Here is an 11,572-nt window from a genome sequence, read left to right as displayed (position 1 = left end):
AAACAAGACCCCCCCCCCCCCCCCCCCCCAAAGCGATGACACAGAGTGCATGCGTCCTTAGAGGAATTTTGTTTACAGTGCACGAGCTTTGGATTCACATCCTGACTTAGCTCCTGTTAGCTTCAGTAAGCCTATAGAAGTTGGCACCTTCTGGGTAGTGGAAGAGAGTGCTTTTTGCATATACCTTCATGTATTTTTTAAGAAAGTGTAGCACCATGGATCCTTGACCCTGAGTGGGGACTGTGTGCCTCTTTTATAGTTACTGAATATGAATTATATGCTGTCCTTTCTGTCTTTGTTAAAATGATAGGCAGTTGTTCTTTCATTTTTAATTAAGGGCTGGAGTATAATGTATTAGAGACTTGGGTTCTTAAATGCAGTATTTTATGTTGTGATTAAAAATTTACAAAATAAAAACAAACCCAAAGCCTTCACAATATTCCTTTAATTTTAAGCTTTCCAGTAAAAGATGTGCTTCAGGCAATTCTTGCCATGTATCATAGATATGCTTCTCTATGTGATGTCACCAGCATACCATGTATGAGTTCCATTCTTAGTCATTTGAGAATGCTGAAAGCTTTGAAGCTTTTAGTGCTATTTGCTTGTATGCCTAGTCATTGCAGTCCCAATGTCTGTGGTTTATCTTTTCAAGTTCAAGGAGTTTTTAATAATGAAAATGAATACCATCTCCTTCTCTCCCCTTCCCCCTCTTGCTCTGTCTTACAGATATAAAGAGGTTGGCTGAAAAGGAAGACTGGGTTGTTGACAATGAAGGTTTGACATCGTTGGTGGGTATACTTCTGTGTCTTGTAAGCACTTTCTTTGCTGGTTTTTTTCTTTTTGCAAGTGTAATGAAACTGGCTTCTATGTTTTCCAAAAACTGAATTATTTTGGACTTTGCCTATATGCATGCATACTGGTGTCTATAGTTTTATTAAAACATGAAAATATAGGAAGATAAATATGAAATTTTTTTGTTTGTATGGTTACTTACTTACAACACTCTTAACATATCCCATCACCAAACGCAGTTATTTTTTTCTTCCTTTTCCACAATTGTTATTTATACTTATTAAACTATTATGTCTGCAATAACTTTAAGTGATAATGGTACTACTAGACAGCAGTATTTTTGAAGGTGCAAAACGAGGGGGGGGAAGCATAAATAAAAGTTTGCAGATTTGTGCCATATATTGAGAGACAAAAATAAATAAGAATTGGACATCAAGATATGTAGCATAACTTTCTGCCTTAAGTGGGGTTATTTAAATGTATCAGTGTAATTACTGCTGACCTCTAGCATGATTTTGCTGAGATGAACAATAACTTTCATTGTTAAGCCTGTTATTTTAGGGATGGTTTACTGAAATAAAAAACTATTTTTGAGGTCACAACAAGTTCAGTTCACATCAAAATGCTTCATAACTTAGTAGGCAAACTACCATGGAATTGGTCTGTAGCTAAATAAATAGGTCACTTTTATGTTATAATGAGAAATTGAACTGAAAAGCAACTAATTTAGGAGGTTGCCTACACACCAACAACAAATGACTTGAAACCAAATTCAGATAAATTAGTGAGATGCTTTCTGGAAATAAACAGTAATGAGTAATGCCTAAAATACAGCAAGCATGTTGTAGGTGTGCCTTAAAAACAATCTGCGAAAGCAGAAAGGGCCTGTGGGAGGGAGAGTTGCTTTGTCTATATTACCTAAGAGAATGCTCCACAGACTTTTTTAGTTTTTCTTATTTGCTTCTATAAATACATGTTTGAACTTGAGTAGGAGGGCATTAAGCAATCACAATATACACATTGTAGGAAGGAGTATTGTTGGGCAATTGTATTATAACCAGATTTACAGCTTCAGGTCTTGGTTTCAGTTGCCACTGACTTGGGCAAGTCCCTTAAGTTTTCTGTTTTTCACTCTATTCATTTGTAAAATGGAGGGAGGAGGAAGGATCTTCCACAAAAGCTTTATTTCTTTATGCTTTTGCTGTATCCTTAACCCATCTTCGTCTAAAAACTACTTAAGTCGTTTTTGTATTTAGAAACCACCCATTAATTCCTTTTATGCAGCATTTCCCTAGATACCTTTTGAGACCGTGGTTGAGACATACCAAATTTTAATGGTGGCAGTTGACTACGTTTTGTCATAGCAGGGTTATTTATCTACTAAAGTAGAGTTTATTGTGGTAATATTATAGCGAAAATTGTAGCAAAAATGAACCAGTATAAACAAGGGCCAGGCAGTCACTTTGGGGACATTTTGGGTTTCACATAGAAACTGTATTAGAAGTTTGAGGGAAATACTGGTTGATAACCCCTTTAGCATTTATATTCCAGGTAAAAGATAGAGTAAGGCACAGAACCAACTTTCCTCAGCTTCATAATATCCAAAGACTAACACATCTGAACAGCTTTCTTCTGAGGTGTGATGGTTTTTTATGCGGAAATAAAAAAAAAAAAAAAGAGCAGCCCTTTAGTGCTGTTCTTTTTCTTTTAAATGGGTCCAAAAATAATAAATACAGATTGTCTTAGTGGCTTTTTTCATGATTTTCAGGTTGCCATGCAGGCATCACTTTCGTGATCCACCTCCACCCCAGCATTTACAGAAATAAAAGTTATTTCTAAGCCTAAAGTTGCTGACATGCCATAAACCATCTACTGGATGAAAAGCAGGTTTACAGGGCTTAATAGCTTTTTTTTTGTCCATCTCCAATAGGATGATGTCCCTCTTTTCCAGGGTAGTGACACCTTTCTACTTCACCCCTGTACAACAGCTTCCTGCCTAATTAAAAAAAAAAAAAAAAAAAGTGTGACTTAACAGGGTAGAGAGAAAGACAAGGAAAAACTGACTAATGACTCTGATGTTGTGAACTCATTTGCACTTTCAGAGTGAAATTGATACAAGACATACTTCAGGTTTGGAAACCTGAAGGTAAAAAAAGCCTCCCAAACCAGTGTTTTTTCTCCTCCATGTTGAAAGCATTTTCAATCCATTTTTCTTAGACACCTTTTACTGAAATAAAATGCAGAAATATCAGATATCCCAGGTGAAATTCTATCCCAGCTTAGATCAAGATGGGGGGGAAGGAGGGTGTCACAGGCATCTATAATGTAATTGTCAATATATGTAACCACAAACAAGCTATAAAAATCTTTCATGACCCTTTTAGAGGAGACTGTTTGATGTAGAAGGCTCTCATTCAGATTAAAAAAAGTACATTGGTCCATGGTAATAATTCTGTAGAGAACTTAAGTACAGAAGTACATCACTACAAAAGGGTCCTCTGGTAATATATGAATTTGGATTTTCCCCCCCCCCCCCCCATTTGGGATAATTTGGAAATAAAGAGCTTACCATATGGCATGGAAGTTTTTATATATTTTTGTATTATACATTTGACATGCTTATCTAAAGCTAACAAGTCACTTGCCTTTTAGCCATCCCAGTTTGAACAGTGCATTATCCATTCCTTGCAATCTCTTAAAACTGTGCTGGACTGCAAACCTGGAGAGGCCAGTGTAAGTTTTGATTTATGCTTTTATTTTTGTTCTTTTTATGTAAATTACTATCGGGTTTCAGAACAAGACCTTTCAGAGAATGATTATTTTATTTTTTTTTTTCCACGTACACCCTTTTCACTGCTGCTAGCTTTTAGAATTCTGTGTGTTTCCTTTGTTAGTGGTAATCGTGTGTGTATGGGGCAGACTGGACCTATATTTAAATCTTTTAAGCTGTTCTTTTGAAAAAAAAAGTTACTAATGTATTTTTCAGATAGCAGTAGATGTGACTTTATTTACATGAGGGGGGGAAAAAAAGGCGGGGGGGGCATTCCTAGGGTTACTTTTCACTCACTGTTCCATCCAAACTACTCACAGAACTTGAATTCAGCTTTTTACTTCTGTAAACTTTATTCTAAATCAGGAGTCCTGATTGTCCTGATCCACTTAGTACCTTGAGACCCAAATTGACTGTGATACTGATGTTTTCTTTCAGGTTTCAGTGATCTAAGGAAGTTTTAACACTTTTCCAAAGTCCCTTGGGTCCCTCTGTATGGGTATTGTTTCTCTCTCCTCCCCTATTTCAATTTTTATGGTTAGCTTGTCTAGTTTCTTAATGAACTAATTCAAAAGAATCTTAAGTGCGTGGTGAATCCTTCTTGTTAGGGTCCAAAGATCTTTGAATATCCTGGGAGCTTTTGCTGCAATTCTATTAGCCAGCAATGATACATATCACATGTACTAGCTACTGGGACTTATGTCCTTTTGATGTGTTATCTCCTCATGCTTGTCAGACTGTTTATTGGCGCTTCTATTCTCTCTCCCCGTTTTTAGGGTGGGGGAAAATTGAAGATGACCCATGAGAAAACACTGTGTCCCAGCAGCCATTCCTATAATTGTGTCATCTCTTTAGGGATAGGTTATTCAGGCCTTCCTTGAGAATAAGGCTACAAGAAGGTGTTCTGAAATATTATGCTTGCATCTTCAGGTTTTCCAGCAGCAGAAAACACAGGAGGATGTGTGCCAGCTAAGTATTGGGATCATGCAGGTAGGTTGAGCACTTTTAAGTACGAAATTGTGAACACAAGTGATCAACAAAAATGTGTGCTTTCCACCCTGCCCACCTCCCAAAAGGTAGCTTAAGTTGATGACTGTGTTATTCCTCTGATACGCTCTGGAATACTGAGAAATGTTTGACTTTAAAAGTGTGTACAGCTTACTAGCTGAATCTGATAATATCAGATCCTCAGAGCATAAGTGACATATTCAAGTATTTTACTGATTGTGACTGTTCAAGATTTTACTGATGATTGAGATGCTTGCTGAGCTGATGTCATCTAACATCGATACACTGCAGTAAAAGGAGCAATGATGTTTTTCATCAGCTGAAGATCTAGCTTTTAATTTTTCTATCAGAAACCAATGTTCTTTGTAACAAAGTCCGATTTTTTTAAAAAATATATCTGAAATTAGATAATAGCATGCTTTAGGCTTTTGAACCATTTTTATTGTTCTCTTCAATAAGAAATCATGAGCCAAAGCAACAAATGGATTTTAGTGCTGCTTCCGCAATGTTTACTTGGGATCAACTGTTCAGATTGAATACTTCAAAACTATTAACAATGCCTTCTTTGCAAATCAGTAGATTATGACTGCATAATTTTAGCCATGCATGATGAGAATCACTTAGCAGGATTAAAAACTCCTGTGTTTTATTACAAGTAAACTGTGATGCATATAAAGTGGAAACTATGCATTCAAAAGATGTAACTGAAATGTTACTGTATTTATGTAAGTTTTAAGACAACGGAAGGTGATGATGATTGTTCTGCTTCTATTGACTGTAGTAAAAGTGAATTTAAGAAATTTTTTTTAGTTCTGGCAGAAAATGTAGATCTTCCTTTATTGTTTCCTAGGTCTTCATAGACTGTTTGGAACAACTGAGCACCAAACCTGATGGTGACATAGATACAGCACAGTAAGTAAAATAAATAGGACCTAGGTGTAATATTCTGAAATTGTGGGTACAAGTCTCAAATTTCAGTGGTGGTGTGGTTTTATCCCCTCTGGTATTTCATATTTCTTGTGAATACTTTTGCCTCTGGTTAGTGATGCTTTGAAATAAGAGCAGATACTTTTCATGCCAAACAATCGAGTAACATCATGTAATAAATATTGTACAAGATAATGAATATGGTATTACACCATTTTAATCAGTGACAGGAGTTGTGTGCTGTAGAAGCAGGTATGTTGTTTTTGACATGACCTTACATGGAATGAGTTGTTCTTGTCACTAAGTAACGTCTAGTTATGGAGAAACATCCCCTGCCTTTCTCTTCTTCCCTTCTATTTTGACTGGTTCTGTTGGTATTTCTGCTAAATTCTTGAAAGTTTGTTTGTTTTATAATTGCTTATGAGCTACTTACTTTAGAGATCAAAACAAGTTAGAATAGCCTGAGTTTCCAAGAGTACCAATCACTTATTTGTGAAAAGCCAGAGACCTGGCAAATAGTGGTACCTGCAATACGCCTTAGAAAAAGGCAAATTAACTGTGTTCCTAATGCTACTTTTTTTTGGCTGTTTGGATGACTGTTGGCTGGATAGATGTAAAAACAAAATGGAACCTGTGGCAAACCAGAGAAATTATAGAAAATAGAAATGCTTTAAGAAGGAAAGGTCCGTAGCTAGAATAGTACTGTCTCTCCACAAAGCTCCTGCAGGCTTTGTGGACATCTTAGAAAAACTGAGCAATGTGGGCTGCTTTATTATCTAGTGTGAGGGGGCTTGAAATAAGATTCTGGTCTTATGTTACAACTGTTCATTTGAATCCACCATGTATCAGATAATCAAAAGCACTATACTACTCACTTTTGAAACAATATTCCTAGTCTTTCAGTTGATGTTTCATCTCCAGATTTGTTTGGAAGCATTCATGAAGACTCAAGTCTTTCTTCAGTAAGTTTGGCTTCTGTTTCTAAAAGCTGATGTGAAACTTAGTATTTCCCAAAGTTACAGGAATGTGGTCTTTTTTTTTTTAGTGTTTCAGTTTTTTGTTTTCCTTTTTTAGAGAGAAATTCTGTATTCTAGAGGCACTTCCTAATATGTATATAAGTGTAAGAAAATACAAGGATATAAGGCTCTTTTTGTTTATGATATCTTAGCATACCATCTTAAGGTAACTAACGAAGACTATTTTGAAACCAGGTCCTTCTCAGAAACTAAAATGGCATCGTTGAAATCAGTGAAAATAGCACTGGTGTTAAGACTGACTTTTGATTTATCATCTTGTTTTAAATTATAACAACTAATCTGATTATTAGTTACTTTTTAAAACCCATGAATATGTAGATATTAAGTCATGTAGTTTTTCACCAAAAAAATTACTTTACTGAGAGTAAGTTTTGATTATTTGTTTGGCTTGTTTAGATTTGGGTTTGTTATTTAGGAAGTTGGAAAAAAAGTTTTTAATATACTTGACACTTTGGCTTTGGTTAATGTGGTTTCTTCTAGTCCGGTGGCTGATGAAAAAATATAGTTGTTCCCTGCAAGAAACCTAGTGAGAACCTCTTGTGAAGTTAATATTCCTTAGTACAGGTTTTAAATGTTGTCAGAAGTCATAGCTTACCCTCATTTACAAGAGCAATAAGCATTCCTGCTAGAATAAAGAATCACAGCTTTCCAAATCAGGCCAAGTTTTTGAATTGCAGACTATAACAATTAGTTCTTTATATCATTTTATTCTTGCACACATAGATTTTGATATTCATTGTTGATAAAGTAACTTTTGGGGGCTGTGACTTCCTCCCATATGTCATAGGTACAAATGTTTAAATTAGAAAAAGGAATCAACAGTTTTAGACAATGTTTGGTTTCCATAGTATCGTATTAATTTTTTTCTGTAAATCAACACTTTATCTTCTCTTTCCTGACTGAGTAATGAGAACAGAGAAAGTGAGTGACCAGAGCAAGATTTGTCACTGTATTTTTTAAATTCTCATTTTCTTTGAATACTCTGTATACCAACTGATTATAACTTAAAGTAGTAGGCAACTGCACATCTCAATACTAGTCATCATATTACTGGCATACAAAACCGTCAGGAGTTGTTCTGGGTCTGAAAGCCAACACCATTTTTAATCAGATCTGCACTATTATGATTATTTCACTGCCAAATAACTTTGTTTTCCAAGTATTTGCTGGTGTTGATTTTCAACTTCCATCTGAGGTAGAAAAATGTCTTCCCATTGGGAGAAGGAGAGGGGAAGAGGGAAGATCAAATCTATTTAATAGTAGTTCTGTCTTGTTTGGTTCTTTGTCTCTTTGGAAGCTACGCCTTTTTGCACCAAGGTCAGGGAAAGGCAATTCTGTTATCTCAACTTCAGAATGTATTTGACCTTGTAATTAAAAAAGTCATTGAAGAACAGAGATAAGTTATAACCACCTAGAATTTTTTTCAAATTAACTGCAGAAGTTATATTATGTACTCCTGAACCTTCTAGTATTTTAGAATGGGTGAGTGCATTCATTCAGTACCTGTTTTGCTTCCCATGTTTTAGCCAGCTTTGTGTGAAAGTGAAGATGATCTTCAGTTAATTTTATGATGGTCATAATTCTTAGCATATTTCTTGAAACAAACTAAAAGCCAGAAACAGCTTCCTGGAAAGCTGTCCAAACCCAATTTTTGTAAAGAAGTCTTAACCACGATTCTGTATTAGTCACAGCTATTCTAGTGAATGCTCCAGATCCTGTAAGAAAAAGCATACATGTTCAATCATCATACCTGATAGTCACTCAGTTCTTGGTGTTTTATTGACAAAAATATTTGTAAACTCCACTTTATTCATCAGCATATTTATCACACGCAGAGAGTCAATAAAATACTATACATTTACAGTATTGGTCATGCTTATATTTCTTTTTTCTAACTATTATACTCTTTCTTCTCAAAACAAATTTTTAGGAACAGAGGCTTTTAATTGCTCTCAGTAACTGCCGTTATCTGGAACGTCATACCTTCCTAAATATAGCTGAACATTTTGAGAAACATGGCTTTCAAGGTGTTGAAAAAATAACTCAAGTAAGTGAGAGCACTGGAATGAAGTATCATTGCTTGAAGGAAACAGTTTTTATTTGTTTTACTTTCTGTGGAAATTAAGTGCAAGTGTTCAAATGGCCAAAAGGACTCTAAGCATCAGCTGGATGCAACAACAACAATGATATGGTTGTATGTGTTCCTATAAGGCTTAAATAGCTGATACAGAAAATGTGATCTCTTATTCAGGACTTGTGTGTTCAGTGGCAAAGCTTATCAGATTTCATAGTAAAGCTGTTTAATGTCACTGTGTTTTCTTAATACAGAGAATAAAAGATCATTATCTCAGAAATATACTTGATAAATTATTTCATCTGGCAATCTGCGTTACTGATAGCTGTTGTTCATAAACTAGTTCAGGTTTTTTTTGTTGTGTGTTGTGTTTTTTTCAAAGAACGAAAATGTCAAAGTGGGCGGTAGTAGCTGTCTCATTTTCCTGCCTTTTTGTAAAGATTAATCATTTTTTATGAGAAATGTTGTGACTTAATCCTTAGGACCATAAAGCTAGTTTATTTCCAGAAACATTTGTTGGTTGGAAGTAAAATGTTATCTTTTCCAGTACAGAGTACAATATTTCATTTGAACTGATGTTTCTACTATGTAGTACATCCTTAGTACCATTCTGCCTGAATGTTGTTTGAATTTCTGTAGCTGAAGTAATTTTGAATAGCATTTAAATGGGGTTGATATGGTTTGTATAGTTAGTACAGTATGCGAAATTGCTCTGGATATTGCCGTTCTTTGCTACTGAGACAACTGAGAGTTCAGCTAGGTACAGTTAGCGTTGCCTATATAAGCAAATAGGACGTATGCTATGTATGTATTCAACACTGTCTCGTACAGCCACATCAAAGTATTGCCATTAAAAGTCTGGTAGGTTTATAAATGATGAAATTCAAATGTTGAAGTTGCAGATTAATTTCAAATCCATTAACCCTTTGAAAGTGCGGACTGGTGCAGCACTGCATATATAGGACACATCAATCAGTAATGCTAGGGAGGATTTGGATAATTAGATAGTTATCTTAAGAGGGCAGTTTTTGAACCCTTCACTAATTTTACGAGAGGCTAGAAGCTCACAGAAGTTTAGAGGGGTTGGTTGATTGTTTCAGTGTTTTGTTCTGTGTTTTTGAAAAATAGGATTTGTTTTTTATCTGAGAAGACTGAAACAAAACTAGACTGTTAAATTCTATTAGCTTCAAAAATTGAATTTTAAAGTAAATTTTGTAGTATGTTGGTAAAAACTATCTGTTGTTTGGGTTTTTTTTAAAGTTGCCTTTGTTAAAAGGGAAATCATTATTATCTAATATTCTGAAAATACAGAAATCATAAAATGGTAACCAAGAAAACTTCCTTACATTCTATATGGTTGTTACTTCCATTTTTCTTAGTGTGCCAAATACAAAGTTACATAAAATGGCCAAACTTTACACTCTGCTTTAGCACATGCCATCTTGGCACATACTTATGTAGAAATTAAATATAATTACTGGTGAATATCATAACTCTTAAGTGCTTTTCTGTGGAGGTTCTTAAATTCAACTTTTTGTCATCAGTTTAGTCAATTAGTAAGTGGAGGAAAAAAAATATGTATACCGTAACATTCATCCTGGCTTATTGATTAAGCTTCTGAATAAAATTGTTTCCACAGTTCTGATACTTAGATGAGGCAGAGGGATTACTAGGATGGAGGCTCAAAATGGCTTTAATACAAGAATTGAAAACTGTAGTTACAGGGAAGTTCACAGCAGAAAGATAACAATGAGAGAATTGTATATTTTTATGAGCATTTACCCTACTTGGGAGTCAGGAAAATGGGTGTACACAATGGAAGTTGTTGAGGACCTTTACTCTGCTTCAGCCCCCCATCCTGGGCTCAAAATAACATTCAGATGAATTGTTCTATGTTAATTATGCATTGAACTTGAAACAGGTTGAAAAGGACTCGCATGAAACAAAAAAAACCTCTACTGAATGTGCAGATGATCTTTTGTATTGAATGACTGCAGACGTGGAAGGTGGACTTACTTAATTATAAAACACTTAGTTAAGGACAAATGAAGCAGTTGGTTCACAGATTCTTTGAACGGGTGCATGCTTGCAGGGACTCCCCACTGGAACTTGTACTTTATTTTTCCCACTAGCTCAAACCTAAATAGGAATGGTCTAATGATAGTTATTCTCCCCAATCATAAGAAATTGAAGTGCAGAATGTCTTGAAACTCATTCCAAGTTTACATTTCTGTGATCCTGTGTAACGGGAAAAAGAGTGAGTTTTCAGTACATTTTTTTAGTGTGGTGGTGTTCTTCAAGTCTTGAGTGTCAACAGGCTGTCAGGTAGAAGGGAAAGAAGAAGAAAATGGCCTTGATGTTCTCCTGGGACCGAATTCTCAGTGCCTTATGAAAATCCTATCTTTGGGATATAGATCCTCTTGTGACAAATTAAAGGAGGTTCATCAGAGAGAAAAGCAGGAAAGTGGTGGTGTCTTGTTTCTGAGCACCAACTTCACCATCCCAGCTTTTCTGAATCCGGCAGCATCTTTGACCTCAGTAATACCTCTGTTTTCCCTTGCACTTATGATCTCATTCCTGAAGGCTTATCTGTCTGTCTTTTCCTGACTCAAATATTGCAGTTCCTTTTTCTCCTCACTTAACAATATAGGCATGCCAGAGGAGAACACAGTTTAGAGACATCCCTGCAGTGAATAAGCTTCATCCCTTATTCTGCAGCTTGCAGCATTAAATATTTAGGAAGGAATGATAAAGAGTTGGTATTCTTCTTTTCTTTCTTTATTCTGAATTCCTGGGTTGATCTAAAGCCCTGCCTTCTTCCTCACTTTTAAACACCTTTGCTTCTGGAGATTACCAGATATACAGACACGTATGTACACTTAGACATGTGTGTATATATGTATGTGTATATATATATTAAAAAAAACCCTACACGCACACACACATATATATGCTTTTTTCCCT

At 35.5% G+C, this 11,572-nt stretch overlaps 1 protein-coding gene across 1 annotated transcript in view; it reads left to right on the top strand.

Annotated features, from left to right (window-relative positions):
- The window catches only part of EXOC2 (exocyst complex component 2), a 135,240-nt gene that overhangs the window by 86,351 nt on the left and 37,317 nt on the right, over window positions 1-11,572 (top strand). Inside the window, exons 17-22 of the mRNA XM_010573290.1 lie at window positions 727-788; window positions 3,445-3,525; window positions 4,493-4,552; window positions 5,421-5,482; window positions 6,393-6,459; window positions 8,465-8,581. Of these exons, the coding sequence (XP_010571592.1) occupies window positions 727-788; window positions 3,445-3,525; window positions 4,493-4,552; window positions 5,421-5,482; window positions 6,393-6,459; window positions 8,465-8,581 (449 nt within the window). The remainder of the gene's footprint in view (window positions 1-726; window positions 789-3,444; window positions 3,526-4,492; window positions 4,553-5,420; window positions 5,483-6,392; window positions 6,460-8,464; window positions 8,582-11,572) is intronic.

The sequence above is a fragment of the Haliaeetus leucocephalus genome, unplaced genomic scaffold (genome assembly GCF_000737465.1).
Source record: "Haliaeetus leucocephalus isolate CR32 unplaced genomic scaffold, Haliaeetus_leucocephalus-4.0 Scaffold373, whole genome shotgun sequence".
NCBI lineage: Eukaryota > Metazoa > Chordata > Aves > Accipitriformes > Accipitridae > Haliaeetus > Haliaeetus leucocephalus.
Note: the sequence above shows the minus strand (reverse complement) of the source record. Positions and strands in the feature narration are given on the sequence as shown.